The 17,969-nt window shown below is 40.2% G+C and overlaps 1 protein-coding gene across 4 annotated transcripts in view; it reads right to left on the bottom strand.

Moving 5' to 3' along the window:
* cdh15 (cadherin 15, type 1, M-cadherin (myotubule)) overlaps window positions 1-17,969 on the bottom strand; it is a 116,711-nt gene that overhangs the window by 30,479 nt on the left and 68,263 nt on the right. For all 4 annotated transcript variants that reach the window (XM_061887522.1, XM_061887520.1, XM_061887518.1 and 1 more), the window contains 3 exons: window positions 4,935-5,084; window positions 2,653-2,808; window positions 1,217-1,361 (listed from right to left, as the gene is read on the bottom strand). In XM_061887522.1, coding sequence (XP_061743506.1) covers window positions 1,217-1,361; window positions 2,653-2,703 — 196 coding nt within the window. In that variant the 5' untranslated portion in view covers window positions 2,704-2,808; window positions 4,935-5,084. The remainder of the gene's footprint in view (window positions 1-1,216; window positions 1,362-2,652; window positions 2,809-4,934; window positions 5,085-17,969) is intronic.

Below are 17,969 nucleotides of genomic sequence, written 5' to 3'. Positions count from 1 at the left end.
TCAATCAATCAAAAAGCGCAACAGAGGACTCTCGATCCGTTATTAAAACGTCATTAAAACGGGAGTTTTTTTGTGGTTGGTGCACTATTTGTAAGTGTATATTGTGTTTTTTATGTTGATTTATTAAAAAAATAAATAATAATTTTTTTTTTTTTTTTTTTAAATAAAAAATTATTCTGCAGCCCGGTAACAATCGGCCCGGTGGTTGGGGACCACTGTTTTATCGGACATCCCTACTACCCAACGTGCCCCTAAAGCATACTTGCCAACCTTGAGACCTCTGATTTCGGGAGGTGGGGGGTCGGGGGCCTGGTTAAGAGGGGAGGAGTATATTTGCAGCTACAATTCACAAAGTCAAGTATTTCATATTATATATATAAATACTTGAATTTCAGTGTTCATTTATTTACACATATATACACACATAACACTCATCTACTCATTGTTGAGTTAAGGGTTGAATTGTCCATCCTTGTTGTATTCTCTGTCACTATTGTTCTAATGATGCTGAACACCCTCTCTGATGATGCATTGCTGTGTGGCACACACAAAAGTGCTTTCATCAAATGCACTAGAGTCTGGAATCTTCCATCTTTGTCTCCTTGTTGTGTGCGCAGTTGTGCACTGAGACTCTAAAAGCCGTAGATGTTATTGTCACATATGCATGTACAGTAGATGGCAGTATTGACCTGTTTAAGAGTGTCACAACATTGCCGTTGACGGTATACAAACTGCTTTACGGAAGACGAAAACGTGACTGCTGTTGTTGTGTGTTGTTACCGCGCTGGGAGGACGTTAATGAAACTGCCTAACAAGAAACCCACATAAGAAACCAAAACTCGCCCTCGATCATTCTACAGTTATAACGTCATTGGGCAGACACGCTGTTTGTATTGTGGGAAAGCGGACGTGAAAACAGGCTGTCCTCACTCAGGTCCGCATGGAGCTGGAGGGGGCGTGGCCTCCAGCTCCGCCTGAATTTCGGGAGAAAATTTGTCCCGGGAGGTTTTCGGGAGAGGCGCTGAATTTCGGGAGTCTCCCGGAAAATCCGGGAGGGTTGGCAAGTATGCCCTTGAGCAAAAGCAACGCATCTGACATTTAAAGGTTGTTTGAGGACCACTGATCATGGTGACTTTGATCTTGGAATAAATGTGTCAAGCCTTAGTTCTTATCCAATGTAACCGAGGTTCGAGTAATCTTTCCTACGAGGATTTACCTGGGACTGAAAACTCAGGAACAGAACCAGTAAACTGTTTCTGTGTGAAGGTAGGTCTGTTGTCATTCTGGTCCAGCACCACGATTTCTATGGTGGTAGGGTTCTCCAGTCGCTCTCCACTGGGCGACAGTGCAAAGGCTTTTAGCTACACACACACACACACACACACACACACACACACACACACACACACACACACACACACACACACACACACAAAAAGAAGAAAAAGCGTTACAGTGGAATCCGTTAAAAACATCGCTCAGACTTAAAGAGGAACTGCACATTTTTTGGGAGTTTTGCCTATCTTTCACAATCATTATGAGACACAAGAAGCCACGGTACCAATATTTTGGTACCGTTACCAAAATTATTTTAATACTTTTCAGTACTTTTTGATATTTTTCTAAACAAAGGGGACCACAAAAAAATTGCATTATTGGCTTTATTTGAACAAAAATCTTACGGTACATTAAACATATGTTTCTTATTGCAAGTTTGTCCTTAAGTAAAATAGTGAACAATACAAGAAAACTTGTCTTTTAGTAGTAGTAAACAAACCAATTTAGTCTCCTGACATATTGTGTCATTTTCCAATCTATTATTTCGTCAAAATTATTAAGTACAAGTGGTAGAAAATTAATTATTAATCTACTTGTTCGTTTACTGTTAATATCTTCTTACTTTCTCTTTTAACATGTCCTATCTACACTTCTGTTAAAATATGATAGTCACTTATTCTTCTGTTGTTTGGATGCTTTACATTAGTTTTGAATGTTACCACAAATTTGGGTATCAATTTAGGCGGGGAGGTACCTGTACTTTTTAGAGGCGGTATAGTACCGAATATGATTCATTAGTATCGCGGTACTATACTAATACTGGTATACAACCCTACTAGGAACACTTAAAACTTTAGTAAAAAATTTGTAAAATCCTTAGTTGATTCTATGTTATTAAAAATAATAAGCCTTGAAACATTGCAGCTTTATGAAAAAGCTGCTGCAAATTTGGGCTTTTTAAGGCCCAACCATCACAAAAAACCCTCTGGCAATCCTGGAGAGACTGATTTTGGGGAAGCAATTCAACTTTGTTTCTGTTCCACATGATGACAGATCTACCAGCTTTTATGGAGTTATAAATCAAGAAGGAGCTAATTGTAGTACATAAACTGCATAGGGCGAGAGGAAATTGGTCCAACACCACGGCTTACGTCACCTCACATGCTCCAAAACATTGAGAAGTGGCTCCCAGGATGCCCGTAAAGCCCTTAAGAAGTTGACCTCTGTCGTTCATGCCTGAGGCACGCATGCTTTGAAGTAACGTAACACGAAGTGGTGCTTTGACCGCGTTCGTGCGAGCCAGCAGGCGTGTGTGAAGTGACTGTGAAAGTGTGCATGGGATTCTGCGGGTCACGGATGTAAAAACTCCCTCACCGTGAAGCTGCTGTACTTCTCCCGGTCCAGAGGACGCTTGCTTCGGATCATTCCTGTTTTGTCATCGATCTCAAAGAAATTCTTGGGGGCCTGGTCCACGCCCGGACCCTCTAATTTGTAGATGACTTCTCCCGTGAAGATTTTGTCGGACTTGATCTGTTTGGAGAGAGGAGAGGAGATTGTGTAAGTGTGTGTGTGCTAATGTGTGTGTTACCCGTTGACTTTTTAATCTGGAAAGGCCTTGGACGTGAGATGTAATAATCTGAACTAAAAATAGAAAGTTGGCTAACTAAGGCCTTGTTCACACTGCAGGTCCGATCCGATTTTTTTTGCCCGTATCGGACTTTTTCTGTCAATGTGAACAGTGCAAATCCGACTGATGCCGCTTTCGCATGTGGAAATTAGAGAGGTCCGATAATATCTGACTGCTGATATTATCGGCTGAGAAATGCTTTGAAATGTAATATCGGAAATTATCGGTATCGGTTTCAAAAAGTAATATTTATGAATTTTTAAAAAGCCGCTGTACGGAGTGGTACACGGACGTAGGGAGAAGTGCGGAGCGCCAATAAACCTTAAAGGCACTGCCTTTATGTTCCGGCCCAATCACATAATATCAACGGCTTTTCACACACACAAGTGAATGCAATGAATACTTGGTCAACAGCGATACAGGTCACACTGAGGGTGGCCGTATAAACAACTTTAACTGTCAGAGTGAGTTTGTGACGAACCCCAAGATGCAGAAAAGGAGGCAGGCATTGAGTGAGAAAACATGAATTAATAAAACACTAAGACAAAAACCAAACAAAAGGGTACAAAAAAAAAGCACGCACGAGGCGGATAACAAATTTGGCTAAGAACAAACAAACTTGGAAGTAGGGAACAAAAAACAGTAAGCTACAAACCGCTACCAAATATAGCTCACCGCAACGCTGCATTGACACGACAGGTAGCAACGACAATAATCCAGCACTGACTGGATGGGAAGACAGGTCTAAAATAGGAGTGGGCTGATTGACACCAGGTGTGGCCAGGTGCCAATCAGCCACAGCTGGAAACAGCGCTCAGGAAGAAACACAAGAAACGACAAAATAAGAGCACTGACAGAAAATACTACACACACAGAGGAAACAAAGACAAATGCAGAGGAACAAACTAAAACATAACAAAATCTGTCAGGGACGAACCAGACATTAACACTGTTACAAATATGCGCCACACTGTGAACCCAAACCAAACAAGAATAACAAACACATTTTGGGAGAACATCTGCACCGCAACAAAACAAACACAACAGAACAAATACCCACAAAAACTTGCAGCACTAACTCTATCGCGACGCTACGATATACACCCCCACGCTACCCCCTACCCCTCCCACCTCAAAACCCCCCCATTTTTGTCCATAATTTGGATTGATTTATTTTGGAAAACCTTTGTACATTATTTAATGCATCCAGCAGGGCATCACAACAAAATTAGGCATAATAACGTGTTAATTCCACGACTGTATATATCGGTATCGGTTGATATCGGAATCGGTAATTAAGAGTTTGACAATATCGAAAATCGGCAAAAAAGCCATCATTGGACATCTCTAGTGGAAATCAATCAGGTATGTATCGAACGTGACTGCAGTCTGAAAGACTGTGTCGCGTTCATTTGATCAATACGTCATCAAATAGCGATAAGGGTCATAATTCTTCGATAAAATAGATGATTACAAAATAAATACCGTATTTTTCGGACTTAAAATCCTTTCATTTTCTCAAAAATCGACAGTGCGCTTTATAACCCCGGTGCGCTTAATTCTGGTTAATAATTCTCGACCTATAAGCAATTTTATTAGGTACAAGGTGTAATGATATGTGTGACCAGTAGATGGCAGTCACACATAAGAGATATGTGTAGACTGCAATTTGAGGCCAGTAAACAACACCAAAACTTTAAATGTTCCATTGAAAATAAAGAACATTACACACAGCGCTCAAACCAGACCAGCAGCAAACAATATGCTAACTATTATAGTGCCAAGTATGTACCAATAAGTGCAATGCGTAGGCCTACTAAAGTGAGACACGAAATATACACAATAACAATATGCATTGCAACAATATATAAACTTAAATTTATTATCAATCAATCAATCAATGTATGTTTACTTATATAGCCCTAAATCACTAGTGTCTCAAAGGGCTGCACAAACCACAACACAAACCACTATTATACCATTATTGTATCTGATTAAATAATAGTTTCTAGTCGATATATTGTAGTACCTGGACAAGGTTTTCTGGCACTTGCTTGCTATTCTCCAGAACCCTGATTGGAGGATTGATCCAGTCTCTCTTCACTCTGACCAAACCTGTGCCTTGGTTCTTCCATGGGTGGATCTCTTGAATATGTTCCGGCTCTTCAACGGTCCTTGCCTACATGAAACAAACAAACAAAAACAATGAATAGTTTTAGTGATCCATCCATTTTCTTTACTGCTTGTCCATAATTAGGGTCATACTTTTTAGATGCCGACTGAAGTCTGTCGGTTCCACCGGATATTGATTCTCATAAAACCAAACAGGGCTTATTTTCAATTGCTGAACGTGAAGTCAAAGCTGGACACTGGCTCAAGCACTTGGCACGGAAACAAGCAGTCAAGCGGACGTAGCCAGACAACACTTCATTTTCGATGCAAAAAAACAACAAGACAAAGGGGCTCAAAAGTAATATTCCACTTTTAAAAATGTGCCAGCTCAATGCTAACTTACTTTGGCTATGCCCTAGACATGCTACAGATTAGCATTAGCGATTTCAATACCTCCAAATTTGGTAATGACAACAACAATGATGTACGTTACAATCAAACGCGTATAATAATTATAATACTTATAAATACTACAGTAAAATCAGAGGTCTGATTCCTGGTGTGACTATTGGATTCAGAATCGATTTCTCGGTATACATTCATATTGATTATACGACCGAAATGAACTTATTTCATTCATTCATATTGATATACTCTTCACTAATAGAACAGGCCCACTGAGAGCAACCACAACTGCGATGTGGCCCTCGATGAAGAAACAAGCTTGACATGCCTGATCTAAAACAACGATTTGATTTGTCTGAGTGGCTGGACAGGGCAGGTAAAAATAAAAAAATGAAAAATACCGTATTTCCTTGAATTGCCGCCAGGTGTATAGTATGCGCCTGCCTAGAATTACTGCTGGGTCAAACTCCATCCATCCATCCATTTTCTACCGCTTATTCCCTTTCGGGGTTGTGGGGGGCGTTGGCGCCTATCTCAGCTACAATCGGGCGGAAGGCGGGGTACACCCTGGACAAGTCACCACCTCATCGCAGGGCCAACACAGATAGACAGACAACATTCACACACTAGGGACCATTTAGTGTTGCCAATTTCGCAAAATAATTAGCGCATGCTTAGCATTACCGCCGGCTCAGGATTAACGCCGGGTCAAACTCGTTTCGCAAAATATTATTTTTATTAGCGCATGTCTAGAATTTCCACCGGGTCAAACTCGTTTCACCAAATAATTAGCATATGCCTATAATTTCCGCCAGGTCAAACTCGTCACGTCACGAGTGACACTTCACCTGTCATCATTTTCAAAATGGAGGAGGCTGATTTCAATCATTTGAAATCGCATAAAGGGAAGAAGATTAAGAGCTATTCAGTAGGATTTAAGGTCCAAGCTATTGAATATGCTAAAAAGAACAGTAAGCAGCTATGTTTTATTAATATACCGTAGCTGCGTGTGTCAAATATGAGTCATTACATGACTACAGCCTCCTGGTGGTAGAGGGCGCTAGTGATCCTTCTTGCGACTACTCGGCTGCAGAAGAAGTGACAACAAGCAGCGATCCTTTATTTTTTCCTCTCGCTTGCACTTTTAACATGGAGGATTACATATCTAAAATAAAACAGTTTTCTAAACTGGACTTTCATTCGAAGCAGGAGGTAATAAAGGAAGATCTCCATCCAGACAGAGAGACTTTTAAAACTGAAGAAAGATAAGGAAGACTTCTATAAAGAAGTTATCGATGCTTTTGATCAGAAGGAGCTGCACATGGACTTCATTTATAAGTAAAGGTAAGACCATAATAATGTTTTTTTTATTAAATGTGCTTTTCATTATGGTATCCTTACATCACACTCAAATTTTTAAGTGCAGGCCTAAATTTACCGCATGCTTTTGGTAAGTGCCGGAGTGAGAAGAGGTTTTAAATTAATTAGCGGCCCAGCGGCAATTCAAGGAAATATGGTAAAATTTTTGTCTTAAACAATTAAAATTGTGACAAATAAGTGTCACGATTGATTCAAAGATCGATTTTTTATTTTTGTGGCACCTTTCGATTTCACCCACAACCTGCTCAGTGACCTTGTGGTTAGATTGTCTGGTGGGTCGTGAGTTCAAACCCTGGCCGAGTCATACCAAAGACTATCAGAATGGGAACCAATACCTCCCTGCATGGCACTAAAGGGTTGGAACCTGGGTTTAAATCACCAAAATGATTCCCGAGCGTGGCCACCGCTGCTGCTCACTGCTCCCCTCACCTCCCGTGGGGTGGAACAAGGGGATGGGTCAAATGCAGATATTAATTTCACCACACCTAGTGTGTGTGTGACTATCAGTGGTACTTTAACTTTAACTTTAATCCACATCCTTGCCAGCTTCCTTTCAAGTGGTTGTCAAGTTAAAGTCCTACTGAAAGCCACTACTAGCCACCACGCAGTCTGATAGTTTATATATCAATGATGAAATATTAACATTGCAACACATGACAATACGGCCTTTTTAGTTTACTAAATTGCAATTTTAAATTTCCCGCGAGGTATACTGATGAAAACGTCGCGGAATGATGATGCGTATGATGACGCGTGCGCGTGACGTCTCTGGTTGTAGAGGACATTTTTTTCCAGCCCGATCCAAGCTATAAGTAGTCTCCTTTAATCGCATTATTCCACAGTATTCCGGACATCTGTGTTGCTGAATCTTTTGCAATTTGTTCAATTAATAATGGAGACGTCAAAGAAGAAAGATGTAGGTGGGAAGTGGTGTATTGCAGCTGCCTTTAGCCACACAAACACAGCCGGTGTTTCCTTGTTTATAATTCTCGAAGGTGAAGCTTTACTATGGAACAGAGTGGTCGAGTGAACATGGTTCCCGACCACATGTCAACCGGCAGGTTTCGGTGAGAAAATTGTGCTAATAAGTCGGATCTTACCGTAGACATCAGCGGAGCTGCGTCCTGCTGCAGCTAAATGATAAATGGGTTGTACTTGTATAGCGCTTTTCTACCTTCAAGGTACTCAAAGCGCTTTGACACTACTTCCACATTTACCCATTCACACACACATTCACACACTGATGGAGGGAGCTGCCATGCAAGGCACTAACCAGCACCCATCAGGAGCAAGGGTGAAGTGTCTTGCTCAGGACACAACGGACGTGACGAGGTTGGTACTAGGTGGGGATTGAACCAGGGACCCTCGGGTTGTGCACAGCTACTCTCCCACTGCGCCACCCCGTCCCCTGCGTGGCTTCCTTAATAATAATAATAATAATAATGGATTAGATTTATATCGCGCTTTTCTATTGTTAGATACTCAAAGCGCTCACAGAGAAGTGGGAAGCCATCATTCATTCACACGATGGTGGTGGTAAGCTACATATGTAGCCACAGCTGCCCTGGGGTAGACTGACGGAAGCGTGGCTGCCAGTTTGCACCTACGGCCCCTCCGACCACCACCAATCATTCATTCAGTGGTGTGAGGGGCACCGGGGGCAAACGGTGAAGTGTCCTGCCCAAGGACACAACGGCAGCGATTTGGATGTCAATAGGTGGGAAGCGAACCTGCAACCTTCAGGTTTCTGTCACGGCCGCTCTACCCACTATGACACGCCGCCCCTCAGAGACACTGGCGGTCACTACACCCGTGGCCACACCCCTCCAACTTTCAGGTATTATATAATCTCGCTAAAACACTAGTAACACAATAGGCAGATAAGGGATTTTCCAGAATTATCACTGCCCTCGCCTTTTTAAATTCTTTTTTTTTTAACTTATTCCATCCATTTTCTACCGCTTATTCCCTTTCGGGGTCGCGCTGGCGCCTATCTCAGCTACAATCGGGCGGAAGGCAGGGTACACCCTGGACAAGTCGCCACCTCATCGCAGGGCCAACACAGACAGACAGACAACATTCACACACTAGGGCCCATTTAGTGTTGCCAATCAACCTATCCCCAGGTGCATGTCTTTGGAGGTGGGAGGGGCCTATCCCCAGGTGCATGTCTTTGGAGGTGGGAGGGGCCTATCCCCAGGTGCATGTCTTTGGAGGTGGGAGGAAGCCGGAGTACCCGGAAGGAACCCACGCATTCACGGGGAGAACATGCAAACTCCACACAGAAAGATCCCCAGCCTGGATTTGAACCCAGGACTGCAGGACCTTCGTATTGTGAGACAGACGCACTAACCCCTCTTTCACTGTGAAGCCCTTTTAACTTACTTTTTTTTTTTTTTTTTCTATTCCTTCAGTCTCATTATCCTCATCCACAAATCTTTCATCCTCGCTCAAATTAATAGGGAAATCGTCGCTTTCTCGATCAGAATCGCTCTAGCTGCTGGTGGCCATGATTATAAACAATGTTCAGATGTGAGGAGCCCTACAACCCGTGACGTCACGCGCACATCGTCTGCTACTTCCGGTACAGGCAAGGCTTTTTTTATCAGCGACCAAAAGTTGCCAACTTTATCGTGGATGTTCTCTACTAAATCCTTTCAGCAAAAATATGGCAATATGGCGAAATGATGAAGTATGACACATAGAATGGAGCTGCTATCCCCATTTAAATAAGAACATCTCATTTCAGTAAGCCTTTAACTTCAGGATGACAGTCAAAGCACGAGCCTTTCGTTTCCCGCATTGCTGTCAGGGCCACGTTCACACACAAACACTCCCTGACACACACACACACACACACACACACACACACACACACACACACACACACACACAGCAACAGCTGTTCAATCTGGATTTAGATCCTGTTCTTTCCCAGCCACATTCCCGCCTCACACGCACAAATTCCCCCTTTATGCTCAACTCTGCACCTGACTGGGAGTTTGGGGTCACCTTACCAATCCGCTGTGCGATAGGAATTCATCCGACACACTCGCATGGACACTTTCTCACGCACACACACACACACATGTAGTCGCTAGTGAACGTACACAAAACACACGCCCACTCATGATCATCTATTCACATTTCCGCACGTTGTCTCTGTGGGAATCCACAGGATCCAGCACTGCTTGCCATATGTTGAACAGCTCAGAGTGCCTTCTTCGTGCCAATTTATTTACACAACATATGCTGCCTTTCTTATGTCTTTAACGCAGCCGTACAGAATAGACAAGAGGTCGGCAACCCAAAATTCATGGTGGCTCCATATCCAAATCTTTTGAGAATGCCTTTGACTATAAGTGTACCAAATTTCATGCTTTTATCACAAAATGCACGATGGTTACCAGCTGCACTAATAACAATCCGGATGGTTATTTTCGTCATTATTTTCACGTCCACAGTTTCCAAATATAATTTGAAATGTGGACTCGTCAAACCACAGAACACTTTTCCACTTTGCATCAGTCCATCTTAGATGAGCTCAGGCCCAGTGAAGCCGGTGGCGTTCCTGGGTGTTGTTGATAAATGCCTTTTGCTTTGCATAGTAGTTTTAACTTGCACTTACAGATGTAGCGACCAACTGTAGTTACTGACAGTGGTTTTATGAAGTGTTCCTGAGCCCATGTGGTGATATCCTTAACACACTGATGTCGCTTTGATGCAGTACCGCCTGAGGGTTCAAAGGTCCGTAATATCATCGCTTACGTGCAGTGATTTCTCCAGATTCTCTGAACCTTTTGATGATTTTACGGACCGTAGATGGTAAAATCCCTAAATTCCTTGCAATAGCTCGTTGAGAAATGTTGTTCTAAAACTGTTCCACAATTTGCTTACAAAGTAGTGACCCTCACCCCATCCTTGTTTGTGAATTACTTAGCATTTCATGGAAGCTGCTTTTATAGCCAATCATGGCACCCACCTGTTCCCAATTAGCCTGCACACCTGTGGGATGTTCCAATAAGTGTTTGATGAGCATTCCTCAACTTTATCAGTATTTATTGCCACCTTTCCCAACTTCTTTGTCACGTGTTGCTGGCATCAAATTCTAAAGTTAATGTTTACTTGCAAAAAAAAAAGTTTATGAGTTTGAACATCAAATATGTTGTCTTTGTAGCATATTCAACTGAATATGGCTTGAAAAGGATTTGCAAATCATTGTATTCCGTTCATATTTATATCTAACACAATTTTCCAACTCATATGGAAACGAGGTTGGTAATTTCCTGATTATTCGGGATGTTTCTGGGAGAAGAATGGCAGCGATGGCTGGCATCTGCAGGGCGAGTCAGAGGGCACGCTAATTTTAGTCTTCATATACTGACTGCCCAGCAGCGTCTATTTGTAGCCATTGTCATCGACATGCTCGGAGATGTTTACACACACATTCCACACACAAATCCTCAGTAATCGAATACACAAGCCCTAAAAACTCTAAACTTGTTAACTCTGTAAGGGTCTTACATGTGAACAAAGTCTTGACTGCACAATATCATGCGATACAGGACAAAAATAAAATAAATAAATATCAGGGCTAGGCTTGTACGGTACAGTACCGCGATACTAATTAATCATATTCGGTACTATACCGCCTCTAAAAAGTACTGGTGACGTTGTGTCATTGCTGGTTTACGGGCAAACGAGCATGTTCGGCAGCGCAGATTCACGTAGTACTTACAAGCCGACAGAAAAGGGAGAACGGACACATTTTGGCTTAAAAACTAACGATTAAAGGAAGTTATAACACTGATACGCCCTAAGGAAGAGGTGCTTTAACACATGGCTAGCTAGCTAGTGGCTTCTCAAGCGCTAATCCTCGCCTCCATGGCGACAAATAAAGTAAGTTTCTTACAAGTATCATCCCACAGGACAAGGAATAGCTAAACATGCTTCACCGTAGCTCACCGGCGTCAAAATGTAAACAAACACCATGGGTGGATCTACATCTGACAGCCACTGTAATGATACCAAGTACAGGAGCGCATCTAGTCGATGCTACTATGATTACATCGATATTCTTTAGCATCACAAAATGTTATTTGACTTTTTTTAAATTTGTTTTATGTACATAAACTCAGGAAATATGTCCCTGGACACATGAGGACTTAAATCATGACCAATGTATGATCCTGTAACTACTTGGTATCAGATTGATACCCAAATGTGTGGTATCATCCAAAACTAATGTAAGGTATCTAAACAACAGAAGAATAAGTGATTATTACATTTTAACAGAGGTTTAGATAAAACATGTTAAAAGTGTAACGCTTGGCTGGCATGGTGATGCCAGGGATGTAGTCGGGCAACGGACTCAGCGTAAGGTAAGAAATGCTGATTTATTAATAAATAAAACTAAGAAACAGAAAAACTTGCACTAGGCACAAAAGGAAAAACAAAAACTACTAGCATGGGAGCTAGAGGAAAGCAAAAGGCATAGCGCGAAATCTAGCAAGTGACAACATGGTGTCAGAGTTATTTGGTGACGAACCCCAAGATGCAGAGATGGAGGCAGGCATGGAATATTTAATTAAATACTAAGACAAAACCAAAACCAAAAGGGTACAAACAAAAAGCACGCACATGGGCGGATATAACAAACTAAGGGCTATGAACAAACTAATCGGAAGCAGGGAACCAAAAACAGTAAGCTACAAAACATCTACCAAATATAGCTTAGTGCTACGCTGCATTCACACGACCAGTCGGAATGACAAGTAGAAAATGACATTGACACGACAGCAACGACAGGAGCGACATGTGGCAACGACAATGATCCAGTACTAACTGGAAGACAAAGTGGGTACAAATAGGAGCGGGCTGATTGACTACAGGTGTGGCCAGGTGCCAATCAGCCGCAGGTGAGGTGACAACAGCACACAGGGAGACAAACAGGAAGCTGAACCAAAATAAGAGCACTTGACAGGAACTAAAGACAGGAGATAATAAACACAGAGGAAACAAAGACAAATGCAGAGGACAAAACTAAAACATAGACAAACTGTCAGGGGAATGCCTGACACTTGGGAATCAGAGTCGTTACTATTGCGAAACACAAACCAAGTGAAACACTAACTAGGAAACGAGAATGAATGAACAGAAAAGGCAGGCTTAAATAAGGACGGTGATTAGCAAAAACAGGTGTGCGTCTGGAAACCGTAGCAGGTGAAAATAATAAGCAACCATGGTGACAGAACAAACAGGAACTAAGGATGTCCAACACTAACAGAATATGATACCAAAACAGAACAAACTAGAATATGGTATGATCCGGGCAGCCGATCATAACAAAAACAGAAAGTAAGCTGATATTAACAGTAAATGAACGATTAGATTACTAATTCATTTTCTACTACTTCCATCCATCCATCCATTTTTCTACCGCTTGTCCCTTTTGGGGTCGCTGGAGCCTCCTTCATAATTTTGACAAAATAATAGAATGGAAAATGACACAATATGGCAGTGGTTCTCAACCTTTTTTCAGTGATGTACCCCCTGTGAACATGTTTTTAATTCAAGTACCCCCTAATCAGAGCAAAGCATTTTTGGTTGAAAAAAAAGAGATAAAGAAGCAAAATACAGCACTATGTCATCAGTTTCTGATTTATTAAATTGTACAACAGTGCAAAATATTGTAGTGGTCTTTCTTCAACTATTTGGAAAAAAAGATATAAAAACAACTAAAAAATTGTTGAAAAATAAACAAGTGATTCAATTCTAAATTCAGATTTCTCCACATAGAAGTAATCATCAACTTAAAGTGTCCTCTTTGGGGATTGTAATAGAGATCCATCTGGATTCATCAACTTACTTCTAAACATTTCTTCATAAAAAAAGAAATCTTTGACATCAATATTTATGGAACATGTCCACAAAAAATCTAGCTGTCAACACTGAATATTGCATTGTTGCATTTCTTTTCACACTTTATGAACTTACATTCATATTTTGTTGAAGTATTATTCAATAAAGGATTTTTGAATTGTTGCTATTTTTCGAATATTTAAAAAAAAATCTCCCGTACCCCTTGGCATACCTTCGAGTACCCCCAGGGGTACGTGTACCCTCATTTGAGAACCACTGCAATATGGTAGTGTATATGTCAGCAGACTAAATTAGGAGCCTTTGTTTGTTTACTTCAGGGGTCGGGAACCTTTTGGGTTGAGAGAGCCAAGAATCCAAATATTTTCAAATGTATTTCCGTAAGAGCCATATCATTTTTTTTTCAACACTGAACACAACTAAGTAAGACCAACATTACTAGAGTATAATAAGTCTCGTATTCTTTGTAATAACGTTGATATTATGAAGCTAACTGTGGAGGGGCGTGGCCTGCGGGCCTTCAGCGAAGCGGTGTGTGCCAGGACCGGCCTCGAAATCAGCGACAGGTGCGTAGACGGCCCACCTGGGCCTTGTTATCTAATCACCTGTCGCTCTGTTATTAGCAGCAGCCGGGAGGAGAGACAGGGTTGGAGCTGGAGCCAGAGCGAGAATGAAAGAGAAAAAGACAATTGCTGGAAAGCAACTGAGAGACTTATTGAAAAATAAAAATATATTGTAACCCTGAAACAGGCTTTCATGTCGGTGCTTGGTGGTCTGAAGAACCCCCAGGAGGGCAAGCCCAAAAAAATAAATAAATAAATAAATCATGCAATTTCTTGAACAAGTGCGGTAGAATAAAGGATGGATGGATTCAAATGCATGAGCATGTTTAATATTTTGAACGTTATTTTTAACACTCTGATCACAAGTGGAATTATTCATTACTTATCGTGTTAAGCAACGTCAGCTCAGATTTATCAGAGAGCCAGATGCAGTCATCAAAAGAGCCACATCTGGCTCTAGAGCCACAGGTTCCCTACCCCTGGTTTACTTACTACTAAGAGACAAGTTGTCTTGTATGTTCACTATTTTATTTAAGGACAAACTTGCAATGAGAAACATATATTTAATGTACCCTAAGACTTGTTAAAATAAACCCAATAATGCCATTTTGTGTGATCCCCTTTATTTATAAAAGTTTCGAAAAGTACCAAAGTATATTTTGATACCAGTCAAGGCACTGTTTCTTCTAAAAAAAGCTCAGTTTTGTTCCAAAAAAGTCTCAGGTTGCTTCAGTATTCCCAGGCCTCAAGCAGCGTGTCTTTGACTCCCATTTCCCGCCTCATTGGTATCTGTCTTGTCCGGCCGCTGCGACCTTTGCATGACAGACCCTTGGATACTTTCCAGCCGACACGCTTTTGATAATGTTTTTAGCAGTAACAGCAAAGTGTCCTGTTACCAATTAGACCGATGGCTGCTCTTTGTGACAGGCTGAGTGATGACACCACACACAGATCAACTGTTTTCCAAGCTTTTCCCAGCTACTTTTACAACTTGCCCTTTGACCCTGACTGGAGTAGAGACAGCTTGTTTGGGGACCCCACGTCTTCACAGCAACAATGATTGAGCGGTCAGAAGGTGTTGACTCAGGAACCTTCAAACACATTAGTGTACAAAGTATATTCTAACACAGGGGTCACCAAGGCGGGCACCAGGTCGCCCGTAAGGACCAGATGAGTCGCCCGCTGGCCTGTTCTAAAAATAGCTCAAATAGCAGCACTTACCAGTGAGCTGCCTCTATTTTTTAAATGTTATTTATTTACTAGCAAGCTGGTCTCGCTTTGCTCGACTTTTTTGATTCTAAGAGATAAAAAACTCAAATAGAATTTGAAAATCCAAGAAAATATTTTAAAGCCTTGGTCTTCACTTGTTTAAATAAATTCATGAATTTTTTTTACTTCGCCTCTTATAACTTTCAGAAAGACAATTTTAGAGAAAAAATACAACCTTAAAAATGATTTTAGGATTTTTAAACACATATACCTTTTTACCTTTTAAATTCCTTCCTCTTCTTTCCTGACAATTTAAATCAATGTTCAAGTCAATTTATTTTTTTATTGTAATTAATTCTTCATTTTAGCTTCTGTTTTTTTGACGAAGAATATTTGTGAAATCTTTCTTCAAATTTATTATGATAAAAAATTAAAAAAAATATTCTGGCAAATCTAGAAAATCTGTAGAATCAAATTTAAATCTTATTTCAAAGTTTTGAATTTCTTAAAAATGTTTTGTTCTGGAAAATCTAGAAGAAATAATGATTTGTCTCTGTTAGAAATATAGCTTGGTCCAATTTGTTATATATTCTAACAAAGTGCAGATTGGATTTTAACCTATTTAAAACATGTCATCAAAATTCTAAAATTCATTTTAATCAGGAAAAATTACTAATGATGTTACATAAATTCTTTTTTTAATTTTTTCAAAAAGATTTGAATTAGCTAGTTAATCTCTTCATATTTTTCGGTTGAAATTTCAGTTTTAAAGAGTCGAAATTGAGGATAAGCCATGTTTCAAAATTTAATTTTCATTTTTTTGTGTTTTCTCCTCTTTCAAACCATTCAATTAAGTGTTTTTTCATCATTTATTCTCTACAAAAAACCTTCCGTAAAAGGAAAAAAAATGTACGACAGAATGACAGACAGAAATACCCATTTTTTTAATACATATAGATTTATTCATTAAAGGTAAATTGAGCAAATTGGTTATTTCTGGCAATTTATTTAATTGTGTATCAAACTGGTAGCCCTTTGCATTAATCAGTACCCAAGAAGTAGCTCTTGCTTTCAAAAAGGTTGGTGACCCCTAAATCTAACATCTGTATATGAACTTTGGATCCAGTCATGATGTAATGCATTAAAAGAGTTTAGGTTAGATTTTAGTCAAAATCTTCCAAGTTTAATCATTGTTAGACAAACGATCAATGGCCTTCGACTAAATAAGATAAGTACAAACACGTTTGAGTTGATGGCGGCCATGTTTTTCAACTAAACCTGCAAAATCTTTGCAGACCTCTGCATGTCAGTCCCATAAAAGTGCTACCAAAATTTTGCAGCAACCTGGCAAAATCTGCAAAAGTTACAATTAGGGATGTCCTGGTTAATTCTAGTCTTTATTACGAAAGCTTTGTTTGAAATTGAATTTCCATCCACCCATTTCCTACCGCTTATTCCCTTTGTAGGGCGCTGGTGCCTATCTCAGCTACAAATTCTAACCATTGGAATAATTTCTATAGTTTGAAAATATCCAACGGGCCAATAGAAATGTTAATTATGTTGCTATATGTCCAGGCAGTCCAGTTAAGTGTCTTTTTTATGCAGAGACCCGGGTCACATGACTTCAAACTTGACACCTCATTGGCTGGTTTTGAGATGGGATCGCGATTGCTTCTGTCTTAATTTACAGGAAGTGAGTCTTGCTAATGTTTCGACATTGAATTTTTCAGCACTGAACTTTTTTTACACAGAATTTTTTTACACTGAATTTATAGAGACAGATTTTTTTTCACACTCAATTTTTATATACTGATTTTTTATTAACTGAGTTGTTTTATACTGAATTCTTAAATGCACACATTCTGCTAACACATTTTTTTTCTACTCAATCGTCAGCATAAACAACAACAAAAAATCAGTACACAAAATTCAACACAAAAAATGATGTTAGATAAATTCAGTGTCAAAAAAAGCTTTCATAATAAATACACTAATACTCTGAAGCCTTTTTCAATCCGATTTTTTCTGGCCTGGATTCTAATTCCCGAGCCGCTACTTTGACAATAGATTATAGATTTTTTTAAATGTTGTACTTGGCTGCAAAGAATAGGGATGGGTACCAAATCTGGTATTATTTTGGCACTGACCGAATTCCCGTAAAATCCGACAGTATTACCGTTTTGATTAAAATGTTCGAAAAAACGTAATTAATAACTGCCGCTAGCTCGCTAGCTTAAATGGTAACATGTAAACAAGAGAAATTAACGTATTTCCACATTAAGAAACTAAGTACCCCAATCGAAACTTATATAAACACATTGCTGAGATATTCAACTGTCTTAGTACAGAGTGATCGATCAGAGAAATACGAGGCGGAGGTGGTTTTACGGTGCGTTCAAGGGTGTCTGAAAAGAGTGGGACCACCAAAGAGTAGAATGTCCACCATAAATAAAAAATAGATGTTATTTGCGATGCACTTTTTGCATACATTTTTTAAAATTGGTATAATACAGACC

Source organism: Nerophis ophidion, linkage group LG25 (assembly GCF_033978795.1).
Source record: "Nerophis ophidion isolate RoL-2023_Sa linkage group LG25, RoL_Noph_v1.0, whole genome shotgun sequence".
Taxonomy (NCBI): domain Eukaryota; kingdom Metazoa; phylum Chordata; class Actinopteri; order Syngnathiformes; family Syngnathidae; genus Nerophis; species Nerophis ophidion.
The sequence above is the reverse complement of the archived record's forward strand: the minus strand, read 5'-3'. Positions and strand labels throughout refer to the sequence as shown.